The sequence below is a fragment of the Botrytis deweyae genome, assembly GCF_014898535.1.
Source record: "Botrytis deweyae strain B1 chromosome Unknown BDEW_003, whole genome shotgun sequence".
NCBI classification, from domain to species: domain Eukaryota; kingdom Fungi; phylum Ascomycota; class Leotiomycetes; order Helotiales; family Sclerotiniaceae; genus Botrytis; species Botrytis deweyae.
In genome coordinates this window covers 1,079,851-1,098,789 of record NW_024066210.1, presented here as the reverse complement: position 1 = coordinate 1,098,789, position 18,939 = coordinate 1,079,851, and the positions used below count along the sequence as shown (strand labels likewise).

The 18,939-nt window shown below is 43.0% G+C and overlaps 6 protein-coding genes across 6 annotated transcripts; 4 read left to right on the top strand and 2 right to left on the bottom strand.

Moving 5' to 3' along the window:
- Positions 1–327: 327 nt before the first annotated feature.
- Positions 328–3,531, top strand: EAE98_001712 (uncharacterized protein; the record flags this gene model as incomplete). Its single annotated transcript, XM_038949331.1, has 6 exons — positions 328–655; positions 707–849; positions 1,025–1,077; positions 1,185–1,958; positions 2,228–2,653; positions 2,736–3,531. 6 exons carry the CDS (start codon positions 328–330, stop codon positions 3,529–3,531), a joined length of 2,520 nt encoding a protein of 839 aa, XP_038814316.1.
- Positions 3,532–4,385: 854 nt separating this feature from the next.
- EAE98_001711 (uncharacterized protein) lies at positions 4,386–5,052 on the bottom strand (the record flags this gene model as incomplete). The annotated part of the gene is made up of 3 exons (XM_038949330.1): positions 4,386–4,747; positions 4,815–4,945; positions 5,002–5,052. The coding sequence occupies 3 exons, from the start codon at positions 5,050–5,052 to the stop codon at positions 4,609–4,611; spliced, it is 321 nt and encodes a 106-aa protein (XP_038814315.1). The 3' UTR covers positions 4,386–4,608.
- Positions 5,053–8,961: 3,909 nt separating this feature from the next.
- On the top strand, positions 8,962–9,186 carry EAE98_001710 (uncharacterized protein; the record flags this gene model as incomplete). Its single annotated transcript, XM_038949329.1, has 1 exon — positions 8,962–9,186. The coding sequence occupies one exon, from the start codon at positions 8,962–8,964 to the stop codon at positions 9,184–9,186; it is 225 nt and encodes a 74-aa protein (XP_038814314.1).
- A 6,584-nt stretch (positions 9,187–15,770) lies between these two features.
- Positions 15,771–16,016, bottom strand: EAE98_001709 (uncharacterized protein; the record flags this gene model as incomplete). Its single annotated transcript, XM_038949328.1, has 1 exon — positions 15,771–16,016. One exon carries the CDS (start codon positions 16,014–16,016, stop codon positions 15,771–15,773), a length of 246 nt encoding a protein of 81 aa, XP_038814313.1.
- Positions 16,017–16,461: 445 nt separating this feature from the next.
- Positions 16,462–16,740, top strand: EAE98_001708 (uncharacterized protein; the record flags this gene model as incomplete). The annotated part of the gene is made up of 1 exon (XM_038949327.1): positions 16,462–16,740. The coding sequence occupies one exon, from the start codon at positions 16,462–16,464 to the stop codon at positions 16,738–16,740; it is 279 nt and encodes a 92-aa protein (XP_038814312.1).
- Positions 16,741–17,104: 364 nt separating this feature from the next.
- EAE98_001707 (uncharacterized protein) lies at positions 17,105–17,494 on the top strand (the record flags this gene model as incomplete). The annotated part of the gene is made up of 1 exon (XM_038949326.1): positions 17,105–17,494. The coding sequence occupies one exon, from the start codon at positions 17,105–17,107 to the stop codon at positions 17,492–17,494; it is 390 nt and encodes a 129-aa protein (XP_038814311.1).
- Positions 17,495–18,939: the final 1,445 nt, after the last annotated feature.

The window sequence follows — 18,939 nt, the reverse complement described above, 5'->3', positions numbered from 1 at the left end:
ATCCTGAGGCAGTCTCTCACAAGTTTGCTTTGGTCAAAGTCAGGTGACAAAAATTGCAATCAGACTGCCATTGTCACTTTCATGACAGTGTTTTACACCATATTTCTGCCAAAGATCTATCAAGTGTAAAGGAAGTACCTAGGATTGAAGAAGGTAATCAGAGTGAATATCAAAGGCGGAGACTTGTTCACAGACAAGTGGATGCTCAAGAGAGTAAGGAAGCCGGTTAAATTTGGTTCCTGCTTCGTGCCCAACTCCTTGCGCCTTCCCTGAACCTTCTACAACGGTATCATAACAACAATTCAAACTTTCAAATTTCAACCCAATATGAACGATCGGGTTGATCGCTTCAGAGCCTTGACCGGCCAACAAGAAGTTTACGACAATCCTGATATGGAGGAAACGCAAACGGAGAGCGAAGAAGCCTTCGTGCTTCCGGAGGGATTCACAATTAAATCTCACAATATTTACGAGGGTACCTCCGAAGAAGAAGATTCTCCACCCCAATCAAACGCTGGGAAATCGAAGCAACGTAGCAATGTTCCTGAGCAGCACCAAAATGAGGATCTTCAATTTGACGACGGGGAAAACATCACGGCCGGAATGCGAGCGGGTATGAACCAACATCACTATGGGTCATCGGCGCCACTGCTTTGTATGTCAAACTATTTTACTCCGTGTAAAACATACTAATTTTGAGGTGTAGATCCTGAACTGGGTCCTAATGACTTCCAGGAGTACAAGAAACTAGACTATGGTCAGCTTGCTCCAGAGGGAGAGAGCTTTTGTCCCTGGAAGACCGTATCGCAGTATGCATACAGATATGTTGGCCATGCAAATAGACCAAGGGTAAGGCACTCAAGCACTATCCCCCCACCTGTATCGATCTCTGTCATATCTACTGCGGGGTCGATCGTCGATCGTCCTACTTGAGTAGATCATTCACTACATACATAGATGGACTTCTTCCACCCACCCGCTTCTCCCATCTTACAAATCCTCTTCTATATTAACAAATTTGCAGGTCACGGAGCAGTTCTTCTACGGAGGTAAATGCTATTTGCAAACTTGGGATTTGTAAGTCTTATCTATTTCTCGACTCTGACTTCTTTGCCCTTGGACTTGTTACCACCCATTTAGGGGCGTTGAGAAGCTTTCCCTCTCGTTTTTCTAACACTAGACAGCTTCTACCTATATAGATTGAGAGAAGATCCGAATCAAAGCCCGATAATCCTTGTCCCTACTAAGCAAGTTGAGTATTTTCTGGCTGTTATCAACAGATCACTTGGTACAAATCTTACTATTCCTTCTGGATCAGCAGGCGCATTTGACGCAGTCTTTAGCAACGACGGTACTCCTTATCCCAGATATCTTGGGCGAGTACTCAACAAAAACATGGCAGATGAGTTGAGAGAAAACGTCCCACCTCGATACTACAAACTTGATGGCGAGCCCCCTATCGCAAAGCCACTTGTAGATACATCACTTGCAGCCTTTAGAGCCAAGATTGAAGCTCTGAATCTAACGGCAAAGAACAAAAAAGCTGCTAATAAGGAGAAGCAACGAGTCGAGCGAGTTGCCAAACAAAAAGCTTGGAAGGATTCTACCAAGCGTGTTCAGCGTTATCTAGGGTTGCGCAAACGATCAGATAATGGCACACCAACTAACTCCTCAGATAACGACACCTTCTATGATCCGGAGAAACCTACAAAGTTTATGATGGAAGATGCAGTCGTTTTTGTCTGCATAGATGTTGAAGCTTATGAAATGAACAACAACATCATTACAGAAATTGGTATTGCTACTCTAGACGTTCTAGATATTGCTAATATGGAACCGGGTGAACTCGGCGAAAACTGGAGAAAGGCTATTCGTGCAAGACATTTCCGTATCAAGGAGAACATGCATCTCAATAACACAAAACATGTTCAGGGATGTGCTGGTAGTTTTGAATTTGGGTATGTTCTTTCTTCCGTTCAAAATTCCCGTGACCTTTTAGTTCATATGATGTTGCGCTTTTCCTCAAGGACTTCGATGGTCTACTTCGAAGTTTGATAGCGATGACCTATCCACCATCATCAAAATGAAATGAATCATTCAACCCATTTTGTACGGTTGGATGCAATTCAAATTTTACATCCAGTCTACCACTACGGACTACCGGACACCTTGCTTTCCTCCTTTGCCGCTTGCATTTGAATTACTACTGACACTTGTTTCCCAACAGCACGAGCGAGATTATCTGTAGAGATGATGCACCCCGCGTAATTGGTAGCTGTTTCAAATATCCCTTCTCCGACCCTTCTCCATCTCCCGATCTTGCCGATCAGAAACGTAACATCATCCTTGTTGGTCACGACGTTGATGCGGATATTCGCTTCCTTCGACAAATCGGCTATGAAATTAATAATCTTAAACTACATGAAGGTTGCGATACCACTCTCATGTGGCGAGCTCTGAAGCGGGAAGTTAACCCAAGAAGTTTATCTGCTATACTTGCGGAGATTGGTATTGCGGCCTGGAATTTACATAATGCGGGTAATGATGCTGTGTATACTTTGCAAGCTATGTTGGGAATCGCTTGTAAACACTTGGTGGATAGGAAGATTGAAAGAAAGGAGAAAGACAAGTTGAAGAAGGATAGAATCTCTGAGTATGTCTACCTGTCATCTTAACCATCTTTCCTCCCGCTCTTATGCCCTGAGTTTCGCCAAATATGCTAATTTATCAATCAGAGCCGTGAAAGAAGCAGTAGAATTAGCTTACGAGCGCGAAGAAGGTTGGTCTTCTGATGGTAGCGACGGTGGTGAACGTATTACGCCCGAGCAAGCAAACGCCAAGAAAGCAGCTGATGCTGCTAATAAGGCTGCGAGTAGAAGACCAAAGGTAACAGATGTGAATGAATTGTGGCCTAAAGGTTTCAATTCAGGTACTACTGCTGCTACCTCTTGGGTCGGTGTTGCTCAAGGCCAAACCCAAGGTTCTCAGGGAGGATGGGGAACCCCTCCGGCTACTCCAACAAAGAAGGGAAAATCTAAGACGAACTCTGCTTCTGCTTCTGCTTCTACACCTGAGCCAGCACTTGTACCTGCAGAGCAATTTGGATACAAAAGTCTAGGTCCCAATTTCAAGTCATCAGCTAGCACCAGTAGTGGTTCGAATGCCGATAGCAAGGGCAATCCCGAGGATCAAGCAACATCTCAACTCCGTACAGGTGGTGACTGGGGTCGAGAATGGACAACTCGGAACACAACGACTTCTGCTGTACCAGCTCCAGTTGCCCAAACATCAACCACTACTCCCATTTCCACCGATCAGCCTTCCACATCTACACCTCTCGACCCCGAAATGACAGGTCTCGAACAGAAAATGCAAAATGCTACTCTTGCCGAACTTCAAGAACAGGGTAAAATTCCCATGGATCTCTCGGCAAATGCATCGCTCCAACTCCTGGAACAGCAGAAAGAAGATGCAAAGGGTACTGACGAAGGTCCGTGGCCTCAGCAGAGAGCACGTAGGATTAAGTGGTAGATGTGATTTTTTCTCGTACCTAGCTTGGAATGTGAGATTATAAGGTTGAGCAGAGTCCAAGATATATATCTCGTCTTCTATTCCTCGGTCGATCAAATCACTCGTGGGGAGGCTTACGAATGCGCGGAGATGCATATCTCGTTTTACTTTTCTTTGAGCACTGGATCAGATCTCCTTAGTTATGAGTGAAGGTGCAGCGAAGAACTTTGCATTGAAATTGCGTTGGGATTCTTCAATTTCGTTTTCTCTTTTCCCTCGATGAGCTATGCATGGCTTCTTTACATCAAACAGTAGATATATCGAAGAATACAGCGGTGCGAGGACTACATAGCGTAGCAAGGATTAGTTGCATTACATACCTGGGTATATCAATAAGAACGCTCTACATATGCTTTCACATTCATCATGACCAAAATAGATAACAAGCCAATTATCTGAGCGTATAAAATTCCATCTCCCTACTTCAGCAAGGAGACGAACTTATCTGTTTATTCTCATGTAACTTAGAAGAGGAGATTTCAGATTGTGATATCAATCCATTGATAATATACATTGAAACGCCGCCCAACCCATGCATGCATCTATCCGTCAATTCATCATGAATCATAGAATTCATGAACAAAACAACCTCGCCACCACGCTGCCAATATGAAATGTAAACGCCATTCGCTATAATGCCATTTGTGGAGATTTTTGAAGGAGGATTCGGGAATGTGTGAAATCGAAGGGTTGAGAAAATTTGATGTACAGGGAAAGAAAGTCGAGGTTGGAGTTCATCAGATTGCGGTCGTCGCTCGCCTTTTTGGTTCGAGAAGAGATGTGCAGAGTAGAGGAGTTGAAATTGGATACGGGTTATTGTGTCTCGCAAGCTGATGTCGTAGCAGTAATCGCACCGGATCATGCCAAATCGCAAGAGAATGTCGAGAAGCCACAGGAATAGTCAATCTAGCAGGGCTGAAATCGTATGTGCGCGAATAATTGAAGTATGCGGAAGTCGAGAAAAGCGAATCGCCAACTTGATCCAAGGAAAATCCATCCAAAACCCCCCAAGAAAATTGTATGCGGAAGTAAGAAAGATCACCCGTTCTTCTCCAAAAACTCCTTTGCTTCGTTCACTTTGGTGGCTAGATATGGTGAGCCGCCTCGATCCGGATGGTTCAACATCATGAGGGTGCGGTGATTCTTTCGTATGCGCTCTTTGGTAAGTTGTCGTTCGCTGCGGGGAGAAGATAAAATTAGTTTATGCGATGGATTGGGAATAGAGAGGGGTAGATTAAACGCACCTGAGTTGTAAAATGAGTGCAGCTTCTCTGCGATTCATCTTGGGCTCGAATCCACCTTTATAAAAAGCTTTTCCGAGTGCGCCGACGGCTTCTCCTCGTGATTTTCTGAACGCTACGAGACCTGCGCGGCCCTGGGGAACAGTTAGAATTGAAATTCATTGCGCTAGACATGGGAATGAGAACTTACTAGAAACGCCGCTGCAGCAACCCCCGCAGTGATTGTAAGAATCGATGCCATTTCTTCTTCGACTCTGGCTCTGGAGATGATGGTGGTGCGTCCGGTGAGAGAGAGGGTCGTGGTTCTTTGATATCTTCCCAATAACCTATGGACTTTTGTACTAAGTGTAACTGGAATTCTAGTTCATGTGGGCTCGGGCCGACCATTGTTCCTGGAGGCAATTCGGCTATCTACCAATGGATGCTTGTTGATGGGAAGTCTGATTATTAACTTACCTGGTTTATTGTGGGGAAGCTAACGGTTGTGTCATGTGATAGGTTTGCTGATGGATATCTTCATCCTAACTTTGTCAAAGACATAAACAAGATTGAACAATAAGCTATTCTTTTCTTATCTGCCCTCATTGAGATGAGATGAGATTCTCTAGAAAAATTGAAACATTTTTGTTCACTCATGATCTCTGAATAATTGAATACACCGAGTATCACTACATTTCTTTCACTACCTAGGCACTTATGTCTAAATGTATATACTTTGATCTGTTCAAATTTGGATTTAATAGGGCATATTACGCATGTCTAACGACTATTAATAAGTACCTAAGTAGTTGTAGCTTCGATTTCATTGAAGATCTAAGCATTCTAGGGGTTCTCGTCTGATATCTATGAACTTCCATTCCAAATATCCTGCATCACAGTTGGAAAATGAGGAGAATGAGCGTGAAGATATTGTCACCAAATGATCTCCTTGTAGATACTGTGATATGTTTTTGCAACACAATAATTAGCGGCATTCTTGTACAGTTCTTTTGTTGTGAACGAGGCAATGATTCGATGTGATTTGAGTGGATTGATGGGCATTCTCTGTTTCTCGTAATTCGCAAAATTTGTATATTCGAGCCATTAAGCTATCTAAATTTAATATCAAACGAGACTCTAAAATGCACAATTTCCGGAAATGGAAACCCTGCCATCCGAAAAGCAGTTGAGATACAGAGCATCCTGAACATTTTTCTCGCTTCTTAGAGTTCTCCTCTCTGGTGCCTATCTTCTGACATATCGGCTAACAATATTCCCCCCTATCTCAAATTGTAGATTTAGTCTGGTCATCGCGATTGGCTTGACTGCTGTCTACAATTATGACCGTCCACTTACACTCATATCCAGAAACATTCCTACTTCTGAGCAGGCGCACACTTCATGACGCATGGAATAATGACTACCTAGTATCTCAGACTTCCCCTCTGAATGCAAAGCTAGTGAGTTGGAGATACATAGTCCTCTGAAGTAGTTACAGACTTGCAAGCTCCTAAGCAAGAGCCTTGTTCTGTTGATAATGCCGAGTAGAAAGTTTGTTGCCGTCCAATCTAACTTTTCTCCCAACCTCACTGTCTCCTGGATCTAGGCCTCTGATAAACGGCGAATGCTTGATCAACTATCTTTGTGTTTTTTCTTCGGTGACATTATATGGCTGTTATATTCGTCATGCAGGTTTCCGGAATACAAAGTTCTGAGCATTCTAATCTATATCTTTCTGTCTCCCCAAGCCTAAACTTCCCAAATTTTACGTTTGTGCTTCCTCACTCGGCTAGCTATTCGTTAACTCAGTTGAGCTGGAATAATTTCAATACTCGACAAGTTGTTGTACCAAGTCTCATTCCACCAACGACTTTTGGCGTCTTCTGCTATTCAATGTATCCATCTTGAAGTTTCTGGTAGTATCATCCTCGATCCTTGAGCACATCCCACACATTGCAACTCAAGGTATGATCTGGCAGAATAAGGCTCTTCTTTCTTCACCTACACAGATTATATGATCGATGACCATCTCACTATCATGTAATCTCTTTAGGTAATGCTAGGAAGTGCTAGAATGATCACCATGTCATCAATCTTTTCTAATTTCCCCTCAACTCATTTTTCTCGTCCTCATTAAACCTGCCATTACATGCTTTGACAGCATTAATCCGCAACCTAAATGGCATTAAGTATCACTTGGGAAGAATACGCGTGCCACTGCACATTGATTTGCTTTCCTTCAAACCCACGATTTTTGAAATTTACATCCCCTTCAAGGTAGGCTTGTGTAGGTGTACTCAAGGCCAACTTTCTTGTTGGCTTCCACCTTCAGCACTTTCACAAAGCTTATACAGATAAGCTGGTAGAATTTTTTTAGTTAATACTAGTGATTCGGCCATGATATATAGTTACAATCATTGAAACTGAAATCGCACCCATCCCGCATACTTTTGTTTGAGGCGGCGATTGACACAACACAGAACACAGGTGCACCGACTATCGCTGGCAATACCCTCTTTCGCATCTGCCCAATAATGCCTTCATCTTCGCTGCTCTACGAAGTCACCCCTATCTTTGGCAGCTTCTGTCTATCATCATTGCAATGGTACTTGCTATCCACTGCTTCGGGTAAATGTCCACCTTGTCGCCATCTTTTTGGACACGAGTGCAGATACACTCCCTGCGTAGAATCTATTCATCTCAGGATTGAGATACAAATACATGTGAGATTCAATGAACAAGCCCGATAAGTAATTCACTGAAACAGAAACAATTTTTGACAACAGTATCGCTTCCAGATAGGGGCAAAGGGTCTGACCAAAGATGCCACGTTTATAGAAGTTGCCAGTGTTGGTGTCTAGAATTTCAAAGGGGATAAAATTTATTTACTGTCTCCATCGATGATACTTAGAAGATGTCTGCGTGCAATACAGCTATGTATTTAATCTTCATACCCATTCATCTCTATTCCCGGTGCCATATTTTTCGAAGAAAAGTCTCAAGTCTAACTATGCAAACATATCATGCTTCACCAATCTGTACCAGGGGAAGAGGAGGAAGCATTGTGTAAATGAGGAATCATAACCCTAGCTGTTCATCATTCACAACGGTACGCTATCTATATATATAGGGGATCGAACTTATAAGATGTACCATATCTCGGATGAATACACTTGCCACTCATGATATGTTTGTGTGAGAAAGTAGCTTTGCTGTTGTCGTCAGTTGCCGACCATAGGGGGAATGAAAAGAGCTCGTCAAATCACTTATGCCGGGAGACTCTATAATACAGAGGAACGAAATTAGAGCGATAGGCTACAGTCGGATGGATCAAATAGACTTCAAAACACCTCTCTCTAATTATTTCTCTATATTCGTACATTATACATTGTATTTACTTTCTTTTCATCCTCTTTGAGCGCGTTTGCCCCTGAGTCGCGAATATAGAAAAACAAGACTGACTCGAAAACGGAAGGAAGAAAAATAGTGGTTGTTGATGATATAGACGAGTAGTAGTATGGGTTAGTTCTTTTCTAATATTTACAAATATTACTGGGAGTGGGGACCTTGCTGGTGTCACATGAATTGGCACGAACCAAGGGGAACAAAAACGGAGGAACATACTATACAAACATTGATGAGTGGGATTATTAACAGGAATATTAAATTTGCAAAGCTGAGTGAGCGGGGCCAATTGCTCTGGAAAAATTCATGATATTTGATTTTACATCTTTAAATCCATGGTCTAGATAGAGAGTGTCTAAAAACCTCCAGCTGTCTAACAATTGAAATTAATTTGCTCTGTTTGATGGTTAATCAGCGTTATCCTCTTTAATGCTCTTTTTGCTCTCACTTAGCCAGACAACAAAGTTCAAAGATTAGTAAATATCAATATCAAACACTCATCATCCTTCTTAAAAGACCAGGTCCTCCACATCCCGACCCTCTAAATTAACAATCAGCCACTCAAACCACTTCAGAGACAACCTCAAAATGGCAACCTCAACTCTTCTGCTTCTCTTCAAATCAATATCGATCATCTTCGGCGTTTCCACAGTAATCACAGGAATACAAGCACTACTAAATCCCATCCATCACCTTCAGCAAGACATTTGGAATCACCGTGCCAAAAGAGAAAGATACACCCATCCTAAGAAGTTATATAACACTAATGGCAACGCGACAATTGGCGACGGGAACTTCGATATTCTTGTTGGCAAGAATTGGACATTATATATCGATTGCATATATCCTGATGGTGGCGGGGATTATCGTCGCGGGAACGGATGGAGTGTTCATTGCGAAAAATGGAAGCGTGAAAATGGGTATCGTACATGCTGGTCCGGGATTCGTTATTGCTGTTGTTGCTGCTGCTACTATCTGGTTAGAGGGATAGAATTATATGTATGATTTCAGATTATAGACTGTTGCAAGACTGTACTATGTCCTTGTCTGACCAAATTACAGATCAGCTCACTTTGTGACAAATTTGAAGTTGCTTTCTGAATAGAAGATAGTGATTGTTTACATTTGATTTTAATTGCTATGATCTCTCATTTGCACTCACATTGTCTTGCATTTAATAGTTTAGAATTTGGTCATTCTTCTCCATTTCCGCCTCCACTTACACAAAAATATACCATTAGGACCTGTGAAAACTGTAGAACAACAAAAGGAATTTATTAAGAATTAGTTATTGGAGGAGAAAATTGGGGGAAGAAATCACTGCTGCCGCTGCTGTGTTCTGGATTGTCGCTGCTGGGAAGTAAGACATTCATTTTGAAGAAGAGAAGCTTTATAAGTTAGTGTTGGCCGCATATTCAACAGGAGGGGAGGGAGAGAAAGTGTTCTGACTAGCAAAAGAAGTAAAAGTGTCCTGACAATACGCAAAAGCTTATAAAGTGTCCTGAGGAGTCCCTGGGATATTGCAAGAAACTTATGATACTTAGAGGATATGAGAGAAAGTGTCTGATATGTGTAGAAGTGTTCAGGGTACTCCGTGTAGAGCACGTATATCATAACAGAGCGATATCAGAGGGTGTCCTGTACGAAAAACGGAGGTTCATAGATAGTTTGGAGATAACACAGCACTTGAGAAGCATTGTTCCAATCATATAGCAACTCACTAACTTCAGGTTATAGAAACTCAAACAAAGCATGTCCTCGAAAAGCTACCAAATCTCGTCAAGGAGATAAACAAATCAACGAATAGAAGAATGCCAGCTATAGTGCATCTACTATGCAAACATCTACATATATGTAGTATGTCACATCTCATCTCCCGAGTACTGCCAAAACTGCAGCAACCTTACCGAAAGATTGCAACTCATGTACTCAAGAAACCAATACATGATCAGAAACACCAAGAGGATAACTCTGTTAAAGTTTGAAATAAATACCAAGAGCTTTCACAGAATGTGCTAAAGCGCAAGACAGTCAGAGAGAAGGTTACAAAAGAAGCGAAGCCCATACCACCTGTCAGAATTCGATCCGTCCGTCTATCATCACCTCATCCCGCCACTTATCTACGACTGAATAAGACACAATTGCACCGTTTGCCTGTGAAGATACATAAACTACGAGATGCATCTACACAAGTAACACCACCACCTAAGCTTCTAAGAGCACTGTCATTCCACCTGCGACCTCCAAACTGAAGCCAATCTCTTCCATTCGTACTGATGATCCGCATCGGTCTGTTAACATTATGGCCCCACCTCCTCAAGTAATTCGTACTACTAGAGCGACGAGGCTACGACAGGATCATCAGTTGCGGACACGACACAATATCTCCAATCGTGATCTATTGCTGAAAGCCGTTGTATCGCGTCGTGTCCTTAGAGCGCGTGAGAATGAGATGGCCATGCTACAATCTCCCAACGATAAAGTAAATGTAGGGACTGTACACGAAATACTATCAAGAAGCCAAGGGTTCATTGTCAGCGTATGATATGATTACAATCCATGGTATACCTGAAACTCAAGCACAAGATGGAGAGGAACTAGAACTACCGGGAGTCAAAGGGCGGGAACCCCTCTGATACTAAGAACATACAGCATCCAATTCAATTGCTGAGTATGTGTCCTCACAACTGACCTCCAATCTACGTGACGATCATGGTTCGTAGATCATCACAATTCTGATACGTCAAACGATACGAGTAGAAAGGAACAAGTTCTAGATTTCGACGATCCTAACCCCACTCGGGGCCCTCTGCTGCACCCTCAAGGAGTTACATAAACAAACTTCTAGACTTTTGGTTCTTTAAATATCACAACTGTGACTTATCCACATCGGAATCGGAGAATTCCAGAAGACAGATAGATACATCGTAGATGTTTTCCTTAATTTCCGGCCCGATCGTTTGTAGATTGTCTCTCTTCTCGGAACGAGAATTGTGGGGAGTTAATCAAAATCTAGACTTCTAGAACAATTTCGATTCGAAGAAACATTTCTCTTTAAAGGAGAATCGTCGTTTCTGTGACAATGATATCGTGTCTCCTTTTGTTTTGTTGCGATCCAAAACATCCACAGGGGAAAAGATCCCCTGTCCCCCCACAATTTCCAAAGAAAAGGAAGGTTCTGGATTCAAGTCACTTGACTTCTAGATTATCCACAGGCTCCAGCAGGACAGGGAATTTGGTACACGGAACTAGGTATACATGCTTTTCAATATTCAATATCAAATCAAGTAATCGATATTTCGAATTGAACGTCGATTGAATATATTTATAATTTTTACATCTAATATAGACTTTGTTGTATTTATGTGTTGAGTAAAGCTTGATGTATTATAATGCATCGAGATATAAGTGTTTTCAAGAGATGAGCTTTGGCGTTCACCAATGTGCATAAAATGTGGATAGTCAATTGCCTTTTTCATGCGTGAAAATGCTTCAGAAAAAAAGCAATTATCTCGTACAGGAACAACACATCTAGGGAATACGTGCCGGATTGAATCCTAAGGGGTTCTCGGCTTAACAGTGTGAAAGGGCGTATTTAGCGTGGAAAGAGTTTGGTGTGAAGGCATTCGAACGGATAGAACGGGATAAATCGACGAGCGTTACTTTGACATTGGATTGAGGTTCTGGCATTCGAGGCATCGATGTTTTGATGTTATGATGTATGCCAAAATCGCATCATAAATGGTCCAGAACTCTTGGTCTCTGAGTCATTGCGGCGTCTGACTGAAAGTGATGATGGAGGCTGGAGCAGAGCTTCCGCATTTTCTGATAGCATGTAACTATTCCCAATGAAGAATACTCGAAACTTCGGAGGATATACCGAGATAGTGGTTGACATGTGGAGCAGTTAATATCGAGCTGCGATGCAAAGAAAGTTATCGAAGGTCAAGGTTAACTAGAAGAAACTTCAAGATCGAGGTAGCTATGAAAGGGTTCCCGAGGAAGATTTTAAAATCTATACCTACCTAGTGACTACCTACTGGAAGTCAAAGCAGCCAGTCAATAGTCGGGCGTCGAGAGGAATTAAGACGGAGATAGCTTTGAGGTTTACCAACTCTGAAAGGTATGACGAGCGCCGTTGAAGAAGGAAGAAAAATGATTTGAGGTTGAATGAAGTCGTCATAATGGATGAGATCGTGAAAGCTATAGCTCCAATCAATAAAGAAGCTCAAACAGTCTTGAAAACTTGAATGTACCACAGGTTTGAAGCCCAGGCCACTTCAGACCACAGCTATGTATTTGCATACACATAGCAGTAGTCTATCACTTATCAATGGTCATAGAAGTAAGACTAGTCCATTGAATAGTCAACACTCTTCCCTGTGTGGGATAGGGGAATCGAGATTGTTTCCAAACGCGAGATCTCAACTGCCTTTTCGGCAAAACAAACCAAGGCTCTTTCCGCATGTCAACATTTAGCAATCCGGAAGATACCCAAGAGGAAGATACGGAAAATAGCCGTCTTCAGCCACCATTCTAATCAAGAGTAAATGTCAAACGGAGCACGAGAGATCGCGTGCCCGTAATGAACTTGTAGACTTCTCACAGGTCAAGCGTGGCCATGATCAGAATCTGGTCATCACAGCACCCCTAAGTAACATGCGGCATAACTTATTGACTTACCAGACTTGAACGTGTGCGCAGTCATATCTACGAAGGCAGAAACTTGAGCCAAATACGTACTCCTGTATTGCACTGCCTCGTCTTGGGGACGCGTAAATTTCCTTATACCTGTGCAGATTGGCACGGATTGAAACAAACAAAATTTTGAGTTCCGGATCAAACCCTCAGTGTCGGCGACTGTGTCGATTTTGAGTCCGATCGAATAGAGTTTTGACTCTCAGGTGCCAAAGGCATACCAGTACAGTCTGACATGAGAAAGTCAATTCTGAGTGGACAATGGACAATGGACATTGCGGCCATTGCGGAGTTTGCGGGGTCGGATGTAGTCGAGGGAGGGTAGGGCAGGTGATGATCGTAACTTTAGCATCAAGTTTGACAATCTATTCGACTCGGCACCTACGGACTTACGAAGCACCAAGCCTTCAACAGATAGAAAGCGAGATGGTGAGAGGAACATGTGACATTGGTAAGCTCGTACGTACGCTACACGGACTACGGCATTCCCTTCTCGACATCTTTTCTTCTTCTTTTCGAGACTAACATGAAGTTCTAACAAAACCTTATACTTGCGGAAGGGCTATCCGCTGACGGTCCATTTCACATCTTCGCAACGTTCAACTAAGTTTCGATAAGAAATACACATGTTTCCAAGGCTGATATCGTGGATCTACAGCATGTTGTGGTTCTCCAGGCCCTATCTCAATCTTTCACTCCATATATAGTAGATGTGTATTAATCCCTACTGTCAATCGTATGAAACCCCAGTGTTTTCGATAGCTTTGGTAGATCCGTTCATTGTATAGAAGACAGAGTCTTCCATCTCGAAATTCTATCTCGATGCCTCCTCACATACTCGATCGCCCTAACAGTAAAACCACCAAACAATTTCAAGGGTATTTCTACCAGTCCACTTATAACGACGCACGGTCGTCGGACAAGCTCCGAAGATTCATAGATATTAGACAAGCCTTATAGCTCCTTGGGCGTGAGAGACGCGGTTGATCTTTCGGTGCGAAGCGGATATGTATTGTGGGTTTCCTCTGCAAACACGATCAACCCCAAGAGATTGGCAGCGATTTTCTGAGTCACCCGACGAGTCTATTTTGCTGGACCTGTCTTTCGGCCATCTCCTTCGCTATGGTTTTGACAGGAGAATTTGGCTTCTTACGAGAACTTTGATAATGAAAGGTTTGAGTAGGTACCGAGGAGATGGAAAGGGGATCCCAAATTTTAATGTACAGTATATCCTCCTTTCTTGGCCATCAACGTGGAATCCTCGAGGTTGTTGGGGAAGAGTAAAGGAGATAAAATTGGATACCTGTAGTTTTGATGTATCTGCCGGTATCAACCTTTCGGGACTGACATTATTGCCTGGGTATTCTCTCAACCCTACCGGCATCTGTATGTAGTATGTAGTATGTAGTATGTATTGCTTTTTATCACAACCCAACCCAATGTACCTCGTTCCCAAAATAATCTGGCGCGGTCAAACTCTAAAGGGTTGCCTGGTTGATTGCGCTCGGAAGTCTAATGGGTAAAGTACGAGATGTCCTTTCATACCTTAGAGCAGTAGTAGGTAAATCACAACCCTGTAAATATCTCTGAATGGAGACACGCACAATCACCCGTGAGTTAGTTGACTTGCCCCGAGTAAAATGTTTTTCTGGCGGCAACTTTGAAAATTCGGCAAGAACCAAATGAGCGTGCTGCAGAGCATGCGGATAGCTCAAGGTTACATCGTAGCATGCAATAAAGTCTGGTTAAGCCTCTCATGTATTTACGTAGGGGTAAAGGAGAGCATGGGATTTGTGATGGTTATCGGTACATGCCACGACGGTGTTTAGGGATCGACTTTATTTGAGCCTACGGTATTAACCCAACACCTTCCGACAAGACGGTTCACTCAAAGGAGTAGAAGATCTGTTGATATTCAATATTCTCCAATACTCCCCCGCAACTCACGGATGATTTTCATTCGATCGTCTAGGGACAAATCGATTTTACGCAGCACATCGCCACAAGAACTACTCCTTAACCTTATAGGGCATGTACAAGCAATTCTCTAGCCCCTTCATCAACAGAGCAACCGAATACGCACTTCAGGAGCTCTAACCATTCACGTCGACACCTACTCTAGCCGTTCTTACTTATGCACTACACTGTACGAAGGTACGAAGGTACGCACGTAGGAAGAGAGGAAGTGAGGAAGTTAGGAACCGACGAACCGACGATGCCGAGTTAATTACTACAACTGCCTAGTCGTCCATACCGGCCAGATCCGAAGCGAAGTATAGCAAGTATAGCAAGTATAGCCATGAGTAATCAGAATAATGCCAATAATACCTCAATAGTACCTCAACAATACCTCTAGAGGTTACTCCAAGAGGTTACTTCAAGAGCTTGCTGGAATCCTTTCATGGCATTATTTCCAGTCATTCCCGCGTGAGAGCTGCAGCCTGCATGACCATCCATATCTGACCATACATGACCATAAGACGATGGACCATTTCTCTCCAGAGTGTATCAGACCACAGCAATTTACGCAGCACATATCAGCTGTTTGCCCTTATCGGAACCCAAGGACAATATTCGTATCATTATTGGGTATCATTGGTTTCAAGACATACCTACTCCGTAGCAAAGTTTACGTGTGCTCCACCTATCAGCTAATCAATCCACAACAAGACTTGGAACAATTATTTTGAATTTTTTAGTATTTTCGCTGGACTGCCCCCGCTACACCACATCCATCTCTCTCGCGTTGAAAAGGTCAGAAACTCGGAGACTCAAATCTCTTCCTTTTCCTTTTGCTTTCTTTTCCCACCAGCACTGGAACATTTTATTTTTTTCTTCATGTCAAACTAAACAAGCGTACCCTTCAAGGCTTCAACATCAATTGTCCATCTCCCCCGTTCCTTGATCTACATCACACAATCCCATTTTTAGGGTAGCTGGTTCCACACCCTGGAGAGTGCCTGTTGACTCGAGATCGGAAACTGATATTTCGATCGGTCTTTTTCTTGAAAGACCTTCCATCCCGGTTGGAAAAATTAAGAAAAACTTGAGACGAGTTCCCCCCGCCTTGATTTCGACTACCTGAGTAGGGCTCCTCATTGGTGTTGGCATGGGCATTGGCATTTTCATTTAACAGAATCATCTCGTTACCATTATCAATCTGGAGAATTAATGTAAAAGTCCGAGAAGCCTCTTGGGAAAGTTTAACGCAACCTTTTTTCTTTTTCCATATTCCTATCCAAACGATCCGTATCGACTACTACCTGGCACGTCCAATATTGCGCAGCACTCACATCTCTTCTACATATTACCACCGTTGCATCCGCCCGCATTCCAAGCCAAGGATCTGCCGCCTTTTCTATTTTAGTGAGCGAGGGTACATACCAAGTATTCCTCTTCAAAAACACATTATATCTTGTGTTGAGATCGATTGAGATTTTATCATATACTCGATAACTCCATCATTTTCGAACCATCAACCAGATCCAACATACACCATCTTATCTCGCTGCGAGAATTCGCCCACATCATCAATACCTTCCCTCCATACGTCACACACACATACAAAATGTCATCCTATACATTCTCCAGAGCGTCATCAGACTCCTCGTCCTCATCCTCATCATCGTCTTCATCCTTTCAATCATCATATTCAATGGAACCAAGAGTAGAAGTTATGCGCTGCTCGAGATGCGCCAAAACTGTCGAAACCATCAGCACAATGCAATACCAAGGCAACGAGCTACGAAGAGTCAGCACAGATGATGCAAGCGCCAACGGCATGGTACGATTCGGTCACAACCTGTACTATTGTGATCGTTGTGCCAAGATGGTTGGTTACAAGTGAAGCGAGAATTGGTGAAGGGGTTTCAACGAGCGTGTACAGTGCGACAATCACAACTTAACAACAACGACTTCGAAGGTACGGGATTGGGACTTGGATGGATGTAAAGATAGACGCCTCCGGATGGTTTGGAGTTCAGGGAATACTTCTTGGAAAGAAGCCCATGGGAAAGGATTAGGGAACTTGGAGTATGGAGTTATGATGTGAGGGCACGATTGATACCTATTTCCGATACCGATTTGTTACAATACAGTACTACTATTTACGATACCATACCATGCGTTACCAGTACCTTTGGGTGAAGAATCACTGTACACATGTGTTAGATGATTGCAAGTATACACTGTACAACGCGGGAGCGTTTTAGATGTGTGGTTGTATCGCGTCGCATCGCATCGCCATTACATCTGCCCCGCCAAAAGACTATATCAACGACGAGCATAGCCAAACTCAATACGACCTCATTTTACGACTTCATCTTACTATCGCCATCGCTATTACTGTCGACTCCCGCCCCCACAGTCGAATGATGCAGAAAAATCCTCCACTCAAAAAATCTCCAAAACAATATATCCTCAAAAACGCATGCACACAGCCTCCTGTCCCTACTATCGTTCATGCCAAGAGAAAGGATAAAAAAACCGGTCATATTGCACCCTTATTATCCTTGCATTTTATCCGGGTTTCCAATACCCCACAGAGCGTGGAGCGTGATGATTGGGTTCGGCCTCGGAGACTCGGAGAGGAACCGAATTAATTCTCCAGCAAGAAACGCAGTTGCGTGGCTTGAGTGATTTTTTTTGAGAAGAATGTGGAGTGATGTCACTGATGCATATCGTGAGATATTTATTTATCGTTTTGAATGGTCTTTAGACTGTTGAGTGGAGGTGGACATCCATAGTTTCATGGGTGTTTTCATATTTTTAGATCCTATGGCAAGGGAGGGCCGTGGAGATATTTTGATGCTTGGGTTAGATGGGGGTTACAATGCATATATCGTAAATCATACATGTGCACGAGAGGAAACAAGCAATGATGGATGGTTGTGTACTTCATGTACTTCATGTAGATATGTCATTTCAGTATCTTGGAGCGGTTTCTTCGGAAACGCCTCACTTGTTTTATTTACTGTGTAAATAGTTAGCTGGACTGAACTGGATGTAACAAGATCAAGGAAATATAAATCAAACAAACATCATACATTAACATTGCTACCTTATCATTATGCATTAGTAGTGTGAACCCTTGAAAGTTGGATTCTTTCCTGGATACGTTATCTAGGGCTCCAATATTGCAATTTACCAAATACCCTGATCTTAGCCTGATCTTCAAATTGTCTCAGTAGTGCGTAGGGTAGGGTACCCTTTTTCCCTCCGTACCCTTCGTACAGTAACGATATTAGCGATCCTGTCAAAGCACGTGATTGACAAATGAGATGTTTCCTGCACGGACTCACGAGAACATTTCTTCGACATCTCCACATATCAATTTGCTCACTCAATGCTTCTCACCCCTTTAAAGATAAGAGCAGACAGAAACGATTGGATACAAGCATCGTGGAAATGATGAGGATGTGATTTAATTGGCTTCGTTTCACGTGATATGCAGACCGGTGAGCTGTCAGGTGGAGTTTGAGAGTGATGGGGAGCGGGGAAGGCCCGACCATTTGTTTCTTGGAGGTTGTATGGCATTCATGCATGCGGAGATGGTTTTGGATTTGAGTTTGAGTTGGGCTGGAGTGGGTAGGGAGGAAAAAGGTCTGTGAGGCTGTGAGAGTAGCATAACAGATGAGATGGGAATAGGCAGAGGGTGCACAAATTGCGGGTTCTGATAAGAAGTGTCCGAGAAGCGCCGGTGTTCACAGAGAGTGCCTCAGTGCGTGTAACCGTTTCGACATATTTTGGGCTTTCAGATCTGCAACAAGAGTTTGCTGTCACACGCGATGATGCGTGTGAGCGATGTCGCTGAGAAATCAAACTGCGATCGCGATATTGGGATGAGATGCAAGTGTAGTCTTCGGAGGAAAATCTCTTTCCAGCACACTGGTGTAAGAGATTTTATGCGTCGGATTGAATGTCGACTTTTATGGAGCTGCGGGGTTGTGTTAATGCGTTGATGCCGCGGCTGGTAATGAGATAAATAATTTAACTCAAGGAGGGGAAGAGATAAACAAAATGGAGAGCAGATACCAGATACCGGGGT